Source organism: Musca autumnalis, unplaced genomic scaffold, assembly GCF_047663935.1.
Source record: "Musca autumnalis isolate F117 unplaced genomic scaffold, ASM4766393v1 scaffold_1, whole genome shotgun sequence".
In the NCBI taxonomy this organism is placed as follows: Eukaryota; Metazoa; Arthropoda; class Insecta; order Diptera; family Muscidae; genus Musca; species Musca autumnalis.
The window spans coordinates 234,474,456-234,487,407 of record NW_027411644.1 but is presented as its reverse complement, the minus strand read 5'-3'; the positions used below and the strand labels follow the sequence as shown (position 1 = coordinate 234,487,407).

Below are 12,952 nucleotides of genomic sequence, written 5' to 3'. Positions count from 1 at the left end.
ATAAAAGCACCCTTTCCTTTGGAAAGGGTATATAAAAGCACCCTTTCCTTTGGAAAGGGTATATAAAAGCACCCTTTCCTTTGGAAAGGGTATATAAAAGCACCCTTTCCTTTGGAAAGGGTATATAAAAGCACCCTTTCCTTTGGAAAGGGTATATAAAAGCACCCTTTCCTTTGGAAAGGGTATATAAAAGCACCCTTTCCTTTGGAAAGGGTATATAAAAGCACCCTTTCCTTTGGAAAGGGTATATAAAAGCACCCTTTCCTTTGGAAAGGGTATATAAAAGCACCCTTTCCTTTGGAAAGGGTATATAAAAGCACCCTTTCCTTTGGAAAGGGTATATAAAAGCACCCTTTCCTTTGGAAAGGGTATATAAAAGCACCCTTTCCTTTGGAAAGGGTATATAAAAGCACCCTTTCCTTTGGAAAGGGTATATAAAAGCACCCTTTCCTTTGGAAAGGGTATATAAAAGCACCCTTTCCTTTGGAAAGGGTATATAAAAGCACCCTTTCCTTTGGAAAGGGTATATAAAAGCACCCTTTCCTTTGGAAAGGGTATATAAAAGCACCCTTTCCTTTGGAAAGGGTATATAAAAGCACCCTTTCCTTTGGAAAGGGTATATAAAAGCACCCTTTCCTTTGGAAAGGGTATATAAAAGCACCCTTTCCTTTGGAAAGGGTATATAAAAGCACCCTTTCCTTTGGAAAGGGTATATAAAAGCACCCTTTCCTTTGGAAAGGGTATATAAAAGCACCCTTTCCTTTGGAAAGGGTATATAAAAGCACCCTTTCCTTTGGAAAGGGTATATAAAAGCACCCTTTCCTTTGGAAAGGGTATATAAAAGCACCCTTTCCTTTGGAAAGGGTATATAAAAGCACCCTTTCCTTTGGAAAGGGTATATAAAAGCACCCTTTCCTTTGGAAAGGGTATATAAAAGCACCCTTTCCTTTGGAAAGGGTATATAAAAGCACCCTTTCCTTTGGAAAGGGTATATAAAAGCACCCTTTCCTTTGGAAAGGGTATATAAAAGCACCCTTTCCTTTGGAAAGGGTATATAAAAGCACCCTTTCCTTTGGAAAGGGTATATAAAAGCACCCTTTCCTTTGGAAAGGGTATATAAAAGCACCCTTTCCTTTGGAAAGGGTATATAAAAGCACCCTTTCCTTTGGAAAGGGTATATAAAAGCACCCTTTCCTTTGGAAAGGGTATATAAAAGCACCCTTTCCTTTGGAAAGGGTATATAAAAGCACCCTTTCCTTTGGAAAGGGTATATAAAAGCACCCTTTCCTTTGGAAAGGGTATATAAAAGCACCCTTTCCTTTGGAAAGGGTATATAAAAGCACCCTTTCCTTTGGAAAGGGTATATAAAAGCACCCTTTCCTTTGGAAAGGGTATATAAAAGCACCCTTTCCTTTGGAAAAAGTATATAAAAGCACCCTTTCCTTTGGAATGGGTATATAAAAGGAAAGGGTATATAGAAGCACCCTTTCCTTTGGAAAGGGTATATAAAAGGAAAGGGTATATAGAAGCACCCTTTCCTTTGGAAAGGGTATATAAAAGGAAAGGGCATATAGAAGCACCCTTTCCTTTGGAATGGGCATATAGAAGCACCCTTTCCTTTGGAATGGGCATATAGAAGCACCCTTTCCTTTGGGATGGGCATATAGAAGCACCCTTTCCTTTGGAAAGGGCATATAGAAGCACCCTTTCCTTTGGAAAGGGCATATAGAAGCACCCTTTCCTTTGGAAAGGGCATATAGAAGCACCCTTTCCTTTGGAAAGGGCATATAGAAGCACCCTTTCCTTTGGAAAGGGCATATAGAAGCACCCTTTCCTTTGGAAAGGGCATATAGAAGCACCCTTTCCTTTGGAAAGGGCATATAGAAGCACCCTTTCCTTTGGAAAGGGCATATAGGAGCACCCTTTCCTTTGGAAAGGGCATATAGAAGCACCCTTTCCTTTGGAAAGGGCATATAGAAGCACCCTTTCCTTTGGAAAGGGCATATAGAAGCACCCTTTCCTTTGGAAAGGGCATATAGAAGCACCCTTTCCTTTGGAAAGGGCATATAGAAGCACCCTTTCCTTTGGAAAGGGCATATAGAAGCACCCTTTCCTTTGGAAAGGGCATATAGGAGCACCCTTTCCTTTGGAAAGGGCATATAGAAGCACCCTTTCCTTTGGAAAGGGCATATAGAAGCACCCTTTCCTTTGGAAAGGGCATATAGAAGCACCCTTTCCTTTGGAAAGGGCATATAGAAGCACCCTTTCCTTTGGAAAGGGCATATAGAGCACCCTTTCCTTTGGAAAGGTTCTATAGGAGCACCCTTTCCTTTGGAAAGGTTCTATAGGAGCACCCTTTCCTTTGGAAAGGTTCTATAGGAGCACCCTTTCCTTTGGAAAGGTTCTATAGGAGCACCCTTTCCTTAGGAAAGGTTTTATAGGAGCACCCTTTCCTTTGGAAAGGTTCTATAGGAGCACCCTTTCCTTTGGAAAGGTTCTATAGGAGCACCCTTTCCTTTGGAAAGGTTCTATAGGAGCACCCTTTCCTTTGGAAAGGTTCTATAGGAGCACCCTTTCCTTTGGAAAGGTTCTATAGGAGCACCCTTTCCTTTGGAAAGGTTCTATAGGAGCACTCTTTCCTTTGGAAAGGTTCTATAGGAGCACCCTTTCCTTTGGAAAGGTTCTATAGGAGCACCCTTTCCTTTGGAAAGGTTCTATAGGAGCACCCTTTCCTTTGGAAAGGTTCTATAGGAGCACCCTTTCCTTTGGAAAGGTTCTATAGGAGCACCCTTTCCTTTGGAAAGGTTCTATAGGAGCACCCTTTCCTTTGGAAAGGTTCTATAGGAGCACCCTTTCCTTTGGAAAGGTTCTATAGGAGCACCCTTTCCTTTGGAAAGGTTCTATAGGAGCACCCTTTCCTTTGGAAAGGTTCTATAGGAGCACCCTTTCCTTTGGAAAGGTTCTATAGGAGCACCCTTTCCTTTGGAAAGGTTCTATAGGAGCACCCTTTCCTTTGAAAAGGTTCTATAGGAGCACCCTTTCCTTTGGAAAGGTTCTATAGGAGCACCCTTTCCTTTGGAAAGGTTCTATAGGAGCACCCTTTCCTTTGGAAATGTTCTATAGGAGCACTCTTTCCTTTGGAAAGGTTCTATAGGAGCACCGTTTCCTTTGGAAAGGTTCTATAGGAGCATCCTTTCCTTTGGAAAGGTAATATAGGAGAACCCTTTCCTTTGGAAAGGTTCTATAGGAGCACCCTTTCCTTAGGACAGGGTCTATAGAAACACCATTTCCTTTGGAAAGGGTCTATATAAGCACCATTTCCTTTAGACAGGGTCTTTAGAAGCACCATTTCCTTTGGATAGGGTCTATAGAAGCACCCTTCCCTTTGGAAAGGGTCTATAGAAGCATCCTTTCCATTGGAAAGGGTCTGTAGAAGCATCCTTTCCATTGGAAAGTGTGAGACTTTCCAGCACAATTTAATTTAGACAGGGTCTATAAAAGCACACTTTCCTTTGAAAGGGAAAGGGTCAATAGAAGCAACCTCTGCTTTGGAAAGGGTCAATAGAAGCACCCTTTCCTTGGAAGGGGTCTACAGAAGCATCATTTCCTTTGAAAATGGTCTATAGAAGCACCATTTCCTTCGGAAAGAGTCTATAGAAGCAGACTTTCCTTTGGTAACTCTTTCCTTTGGAAAGGATCTATGGAAGCGCTCTTTCCTTTGGAAAGGGTCTAAAGAAGCACCCTTTACTTTGAAAATGACCTATAGATGGACCCTTCTCTAGGAAAGGGTCAATAGAAGCAGCCTTTCCTTTGGAAAGGATCTATAGAAGCACCCTTCCCTTTTGGAAAGGTCTATAGACGTACCCTTTCCTTTGAAAAGGGTCTATAGAATAAACCTTTCCTTAGGAAAGTGTCGAAAGAAGCACCCTTTCCTTTAGAAAGAGTCTATAGAAGCCACCTTTTCTTTGGAAAGGGTCTATAGAAACACCCTTTGGAATTGGTCGAAAGAAGCACCCTTTCCTTTGGAAAAGGTCAATAGAAGCACCCTTTCCGTTGGGAAGTATCTATAGAAGCTCCCTTCCCTTTGGAAAAGGGTCTATAGAAGCACCATTCCCTTTGGAAAGGTTCTATAGAATTACTCTTTCCTCGAAAAAGGATCAATAAAAGCATTCTTCCTTTTGGAAAGGGTCTATAGAAGACCTAAGAAGTTATCTATCTCAACAGGTCTTTTATTTAATGAAAAACTCAAAAGAGCTTCTATCCATCGTAGGTGATATGGAAACTCTTGTGTAAAATTTCCAACAAGAAATTGGTTTAAAAATGCTAAAATTCTTTTGTACAACTGACCCAATATAAAACTTCATTACAATACCACCAAACCCGAATATCACGCTTCATTGAAAACGACAAACAACTTTTTTGAGGAACAAACAAAAAAAAACAAACTTTTATAGCAATTTTCCAATTTGTCAGCTTTGCGTATATGTAGAAGAAGAACCAAACAAAAAAAATAGCACAGTTCATAAAAATATCCTCTCAACAGTTAGTTGGGCAAAGCAAAACAGCTTAATCAGCATCAACATGTCGCAAACAGAATAAAAGTTATCTTTGTACTAAACATGACACGCGTACAACTTGAATTTACTTTCTTTTTTTAGGTCATATGGCCCACCAAATTCCCTCATAGAATAACTTATTATCCGTCCACATACAAGAAAAAAGGCTACAAGTAAAATTGCCAACATAGGAGCAATAATAATATAATACGTATCAAAATTATACAGTAAGTGACATTATTGGTTACATAGTTCAATATTAAGGTCAACACATTCTTAAATTGTTGATAGTGTTAAAGAAAACAACCTTATACAATCCTATTCTGTATGTTTAGCCTATAATTTAAATAGCTTTTGGTACCATGAACTTTCTTTTTACATTTTCTGTAAAAAAAGTGTTGCTCATAAAGGCCTATAACATGTTTTTTTTTTTTTTTTTTTTTTTGTAAACCTACACCAGGCACGTTATCCTGTCTAGAGCACATATACATATGTACATATAACACCATTGAGAATACAATTTTTCCACAAAACTTTACAGCCTCCTTATGATTAGTTACGTACATGCGGCTAGCATGTGTTAACGTATGATTAAATGCATGTTCGAAGATGTGACCAAAGGGATTTTAATTGACATGACGTACATTTTGGGTTAAAGTTTTCGTTATAACGTGTGACAGTATTACTTGCATAATTGTTTTTATAAGTGTTGCCAATTGTTTATAGACATGTATTATTTTATTATGGTATAGAACATAAAAACTAATTGGTACAGTTTGATTATGTATTGAAATCAAAATTCATTTTTCTCTTCTGTGTTAGCACGACACTTCTGTAGTGCGATTCTTTAACTAATTTTTTGAGCTACCGACATAACTCGGTAAAATTAAAATGCTTATAATTTCGGTAATTTACGAAATTAATCGGTATGTTAGCGACATATATAGAGATAGAGATATCCTCTACTTTGGAAAGGGTCAATAGAAGCACCCTTTACTTTGAAAGGATCTATAGAAGCACCCTTTCCTTTGGAACGGGCCTATAGAAGCACCCGTTTCTTTGGAAAGGGTCTATAGAAGCACCCTTTACTTTTAAAGGATCTGTAGAAGCACCCGTTCCTTTGGAAAGGGTCTACAGAAGCAACCGTTCCTTTGGAAAGGGTCTACAGAAGCACCCTTTACTTTTAAAGGATCTATAGAAGCACCCTTTACTTTGGAAAGGATCTATAGAAGCACGCTTTCCTTTGGAACGGGACTATAGAAGCACCCGTTACTTTGAAAAGGGTCTATAGAAGAAGCCTTTTTTTCGAAAGGGTCTATAGAAACAGTCTTTCCTTTTGAAAGGGTCTATAGAAGTACCCTTGCCGTTTGAAAGGGTCTATAGAAGCACCCTTGCCTTTGTAAAGGGTCTACAGAATGTTAGCGACCAATAAAGAGTAGTCGCAAAGTTCTACCGGTAGCAACAGTGTTGTCAACTGTTATTTGAACTTTTCATTCATAATTTTGCGTTTTAATGTTACCGTTTTTTGTCGGTAACTCAAAAAATAAGTTAGAGAATCGCACTGCTGGTCGTACAATTTTTTTTTTTGTTTTGGTCTGGGGTAATCTGCGGCTTTGTCTATAGTGATTGCTTGCAAATTTCTGGTGTTCACCTTGTGTTGAGTCATTACGTACTTCATTCGCTAAAGTATTGATATTCTGCAATTCGTTAGCAAAGGGTAGGGAGAGGAGAGCAGATAGAACGGAGAAGTAGGGATGAGAAGGGGACTTAATGGAACTTGTTGTGTCTAAGGTTCCTAAGGTTAGGGTTCCTGCAATAGGTTAACAGGGCTGCGGGATTTATGGAGGAGAGAGAGAGATACAATCTCATGGATAAGAAACATCCAGTATCTTTTGAATGTCAGTCTAGGACAGCGGCAGAGAAGGTTCTCGATTGTTTCAGTCTCTTCCATGTTGTTATCCTCAACACTGTAACACCAAGGCCATTATGATAAGCCCAGCGAAAGAGTTTTACTAGTGCACCTTTCGTCAATTCAGACAGCGTAGACAACAATCTTCCACGAATAAGTAGTTCTAAGTATACCAAATTCCTTGATTATCCCGTTCACCACCAAAACCCATAGCTTCCTGTGGGGTGCCTCACACCCAGAGAAAAAATGACACCATACGCGGTCAAACTGATCACATCCGTTGTCGATAGTGTATCAACGCCGTTTGTGGTCGAAATGAGCACCTAGTTGTCAATTTGATAATGAAATGGTGTCAACGGTTTCGAGAATTGACAACATACCGTGGTTAAAGTGAGCACGTTTGTGGTCGAAATATTTGAGCACGCATTTGCTCATGTTGACACCATCAGTGATATGTCACCGCTACCTCTTCCTATAGTACCGGTACGAGCATCAATAGCAAGCCCTACAAATTTGGTATGGTGATTAAGACAGACTAAAGCATCGGCGGAATGACACCTTCCTGTCAAAAGTTGTAATGTTCACTTGTGGGGTTAAGGGCGGATTGAGGATAGTTTTTATACCCTCAGCATTTATGCTAACGAGGGTATATACACTTTCATACGGGCAAAATGTGCCTCATCGAAATAATCGTTTTAGACCCCAAGTATGTTTGGACGAAATGGGTTTCGGACAATTTTGAGTTGATTAAGCCGTGTCTGTCGGTCTGTCTGTCTGGCTGGAGCGCACGATAACTCTCGAACGGATCAACCGATTCGGTCCAAAATTTGACGCTCGTAATATTTTGTCCAAACTTGGTTTAAGTTCGAAGATGGGTTATATCGGTCCACTCCTTCCCGTACCTCCCCCACAAAAGTTCGAAAATGTTCGGAAAATTTGTACGTACGATAACTCTTGAAGAAATTACCCGATTTGGTCCATACTTTGCACATCGTTAAATTTTCACCAGACTTAGACAATCGGTCCACATCTTCGGGTACCTCCCACACAAAATTTCGGAAAAGTTCAGTTTAGGACCTGCTCTCGAATCACTTTGATTTTTGTTGTAGCAACTTGTACTCACTGCCCCCCATACAACGGAACAAGTTTCATCAGGGGAAAGTCCAAACTTCCGGAGAAAATAGCCTGAAAGTTACAAAAAACTTCTATGACACGGTGTGTAGTGATTGGAGGGCATGACAACTCTCGAAGGGATCTGCAGATTCGTCCAAAATGTGGCCTTCGTAATATTTTGTGCAAACTTAGTTTAAGTTCGAAGATAAGCCATATCGGTCCTCTCCTTCAGGTACCTCCCCCACAAAAGTTCAAAAATATCCAGAAAAATTGTGCGCACGATAACTCTTAATGGAAGTGACCGAGTGGTCCATACTCCTAATATATCTACCAGATATATATCAGGTTCGAATATGGACTATATTTGTCCACTCCTTCGGTTACCTCCCACACAAAATTTTGGATAAATTCACTTTAAGACCTGCTCTCTTATCACTTTGATTTTTGTTGAAGTAACTTGTATTCGCTGCCTCAATTACAACAGTAAAAGTTTTTTCAGGGTCAGGTCCATACTTCTTGAGAAAACAGTCTGAAAGTTGTAAAAAACCCCTATGGCACCATATGTAGTGGCCGGAGAGCTCGGACCGAATACTGCATTCGTCCACACTTTCGATATTGTAATATTTCTTCGAATATTAGATGAAATTCGAATACTTTTGTCGGTTCATACGCCAAAATTTTGAAACCCCCTAAATACATAAGTTTTTTTTTGGGAAAAACAGTATTTCAATCCACACAATCTGAGGGTATAATTTTTTACTTGGTTTTTTAATATTTTCAATGAATGTCATGGTACAATTAAATAAGGTAACCTTGTACAAACATTTGACAATATATCATTGTCAAAATCATTGCATAAGTATGTGTACCTCATTGTATAAAAATTTACTTATATATTTGAAAAATTAAATACAGCAATTTGATACTGAATATTCTATACATCAAGTGTTTGAAGTTAAAGGTGGGTGGTAAGGCTATATGTTGATTCAAATCTGCTGATTTCCCCTCAAAATTCCATTTCTTAACTACACATTTCTTATTGCCAGCGTTGTTTTAATATAGCTGTGTTCCTTTACTTACCTGAGGTCACCATTTTTACCATTTGTTACCATTTTTAACCGGCAAAGCGTTCCTTAACCCCAAAAAGTGGTAAAACTGGCAGCAATTACCTTTCTCTTCTACCACAGGCTACCAGACAAATTTCTGCAGGTTAAAAATGGTAGAACTGATTTTTCGACTTTTGTTTGACGACTATTTTACAATGAAGAAAAAATGAACGAAAAACAGAAGAAAAAGTCGAACGCTGACAAAAAAAAATTAAAAACTGTGAAATAAAAGAAGAAAATTGATTTTTTATGTTTCTTTTTGACATTGCTACCAGATCTACCACATTTCCGTTGTTTTACTTTTCTGATACAAAGGTTCAATTTTGAGCAATTTTGACACTTTTATCTTTTACCACTTTTACCATTAAAAAAGTAAAGGAACAAAGCTATTTTTATTAATTTTTTATTGTTAAAAATGTTTTAGTTATCTCATGAAAAACAAACAAAAACTTAAAAATAGGAGCCATAATGTCTCCAATATTATCCGTACCTCGTGGTAAGACATGTTGAGGTAATAAATGTTAAAATGTGCAACTTTAAACGCAATTCCTTATTATTTTTATTTATTAAAAAATAGAATTTGTTAATCATATATTTTTTATTCAAATTATTATATTAAGTGCCAAAATATTTTTAACTAAAATTATTGTTTTAAGTACTTCATATATTTAAATATCAAAATTATGTTTACCTATTGTTATATGTGTGTATATTCTAAGAGAATGAGCAGCTTACGTATAATATTATAAAAAAAATATAATAAAAAATATTTTTATTTTATATAAGATAAGATCCATTTACAAAATATGTTTAGTTTTTAATATATTAGTTACCAGAAAAGGCAAGGTGTTGTAAAATAATAGGATTTATTTTTAAAAAATAATACATTTAAAAGGCCGAATAAACAAAAATATACAAATAATTATATTTTTATATAAATAATTTAATGTGAACATTAAAAAGACCCTAAAACAGTTACAAAATTGTTATGCTTTGGCAAATATTTCATATATTTCAAAACTCCCTTTTCACAATATCCAGCCTAATTTTTACTCTCTTTTGTGTACCTAAGGATTTAAAATAATAATTGTTGGTCCATATTTACATTAGGCAAATTTCCTTGCCACAATTGTCAGTTTGTAGGTGAGAGAAGGTGTTAAGAGGCAAAGGGTTACCATATGCCTCACCTCTCTCTCTCCATCAAACTGACATTTGCCGCAAGCAAAATTGCCTAATATAAATATGGGCTTGGTTGTGAAAAGGGCTCTATAAAAGTTTTTATTATTGAAAATGGTTTTAAAAATATGCTAATAACGTTTTCCTTTTCTTCCTCTCACTTTTTTCTACTTTTTTAACAAATCTCTAGAAAAAACATTTGCAGCAAACGGAAGTTTTAAACAATGACGACTCATCTTTGGACCAATGCTTGTCACCCTCCCTGGGCAAGCCTCTGACATGTCTTACCAATTCGGCAGCTCCATCACCAACACCCAACAACACAGTTTTGCTTAACTACTTGAACAATCCCTTGATTTGTGGTCCAGGTGTGTTGCCCTCACCCACCTTGGCTTCGGTGGCTGTTATCAATGATGATTCTAATCCACCTGGCTTAACGGGTTGTCATGATGCCGTTGATGGTGCAAGTGACAGTGGTCTGGATGATAGTATCCATGAAAATATGTCGCCACTGAAGAGAACCTATGCCGAGCAGAATACAAAGGCCGTCATTTCAAATCAAAATGATGCCAAGAATAACATGAAGAATGGCCTTATTATGGTAGCTGCAGTACCGCCAATGACGACTATAAATCAAGTGGCCCTTGGCAATGATGATGATGATATGGGTGCCTCCATATGCAAACGTAAACGTTCGATTTCGTTTTTGGACAGCAGTAACCCCCTGATGACTACACCATTCCTAATGGATTTGTGCAATGATGATTACAACATGAATAGCAAGGAATTTCTAGAGGGAAATGACATTGACAATGTTCTCAATGTGTGGCCAGAAGAATTGGCCTGATGTATGATGGACTAATATGGAACAGAACACCACACAATAACTTTGACAATTAAATGAATAAAACATAAACATACATAAATAATTTTGATAAATTTTTTCATAACCCAAACAAAAAATATTTGTTGATTTTCATACAAAAATTAATGAAACTGTCAAAATGGTTTTGTTTTTTGTTTTCTTCTAACACACACAATTGTAAAATGGTTTTTAAGCTACAAACAAATATCCACAAAAAAATAACACACATACACACCCCTTTTGAACTGCCCCCATTTTAGAAAGCCGATTTCGTCCTGTAAAACTAACAAACAAAAAAAATCTTTAAAATCAAAATAAAATAAAAATATTCTATAGTTTATAGCTACACATAAAATAAAAAAATAAAATATATTTTTATAAAGAATGAGCAAGTAAAAATATTAAAAAAAATACAAAAAAATATATAAAAAATATTAATCATAGCTTTTGTTTTAAAAAAATAAACAATTGGTGAAGGTTTAAATACAGTTCTTTTTTATTTTTCAAAAATATTACATACACTCAACAATTAAAGTTCATTTTTTTCAAACAAACAAAAAAGCATTAATATATCTATGATTAATCAAAAAATACAAAAAAAAATACACAATTAAAAAAAAACATAATAGTTAAAAACAACAAAATATACATAAAAATATTTTAAAGAATTTAAGAGCATTTATATTAAACACACAAAACAAGTTAAAACTTTAAAAACTCCAAAAAAAGTTTTGTTTGCTATTTGTCCGATGATTTGTTTTCTAATAAAAATAAAATATTGTAAACTTTTATTGAAATTTATGTATTTTTGCAAAAAGAAGAAGATGTTACATACATATACAAACTAAATTTTGTATTAAACAAGAACATGTTTATTATTGTGCGTGTGTTTCTGTTTGAATTCGATTCGATTTGTTTTTCTCCCCCACACAATTTCACAACTTTATGTTCAATGTCGTCATTTCTTTCTTATACGTATTTTTATTATCAAAATTTATAAAACCATAAAACATATTTTTCTTTATATATTAATTATAAAATAATAAAACAATTGATTGATTATCTATATAATTTGAAATATTTTGCATAACAAAAACAAATTGTTTGTTTTCATTTCCGAAAAGAAAGGATTCAAAAGTAAGTACTGAAATAGTTTATAAAAAACATGCGTCATTTAAGTTTTCAACTCTATAGAATATCTATCAAATAAATGAAGTGTTCGTCTCAAATACCTGTTTTAGGAGCAAGTATAAAGTGTTGGGTTGGGTATGCGGACTGCTTAAAGGCCTGCGTACATAAGCTGCCTTGCCAGATTGCCTTGCTTTCCTGCTTCATTTTTGACATAATAAAAATAAAAGAATAAAGAAGGCCGAGCAAATTTCGAACTGGGTTGCCCTTTTCTTTTTTATTCTTTTATCAGAAGCAAGCAAGGTAAGCAGGCAAGGCAGCTTATGTACTCACCCCTTAATGCCCTCAGTTTATAAATGTACAAAGAATAATAGTAACAGGAGTGGTGGACCTACAAACAGGACTCTAATTATACCCTCTGCCTTTGGGCAATAAAGGGTATATACATCTTCATACGACCAAAATGTGATTCATCGAAGAAGTTGGTGTAGGCCCCAAAATATGTTTGGATCAAGATCTATTTACCAGGGCCCGTGCTCGTGAATGAAAAACCCGAACTATGAAAACCTAATAGCGCCTCTAACCATACATTTACTAAGGAAGGTACATTATCAATCTCTTAAAAAAATGTGAAAGGGTTTCACAAAAATAAATAATTTCGTACATTTTTCTAGCACAACCTCATTCTGAAATTATTACCCAAATATTTACATTTTTTCATTAATAATTTATTTAGTTTTTGCTTTAAAAAAAACATAATTTACCGTCTTCCTTCTGTTCTTCGAAGAACACATAGGCGCTCATAGTTCGATTTTTTCATTAACGAGCAAATACTCGATCGAATCGAATACCGTAATTGAGATACGAAAAAAATCGGTAAAATTAAAATGCTTATAAATTCGGTAATTAACCATATTATTCGGTAAGTTAGCGACCAAAAGAAAGTAGTCGTAAAGTACAGTGTTGTCAACTTTTGTTTGAACTTTCCATTCAAATTTTGTCGTTTTAATTTTACCGACATTTGTCGGTAACTCAAAAAAACAAGTAAACAAGTATCAGTCGGCTTTGCCGACAGAGATATACCCTCATCCTATGTGTA

The 12,952-nt window shown here is 36.1% G+C and overlaps 1 protein-coding gene across 5 annotated transcripts in view; it reads left to right on the top strand.

Annotated features, from left to right (window-relative positions):
* The window catches only part of sima (HIF-1 transcription factor component sima), a 519,843-nt gene extending 508,750 nt beyond the window's left edge, over positions 1-11,093 (top strand). For all 5 annotated transcript variants that reach the window (XM_073960486.1, XM_073960484.1, XM_073960485.1 and 2 more), the window contains one exon: positions 10,051-11,093. In XM_073960486.1, coding sequence (XP_073816587.1) covers positions 10,051-10,707 — 657 coding nt within the window. In that variant the 3' untranslated portion in view covers positions 10,708-11,093. The remainder of the gene's footprint in view (positions 1-10,050) is intronic.
* Positions 11,094-12,952: the final 1,859 nt, after the last annotated feature.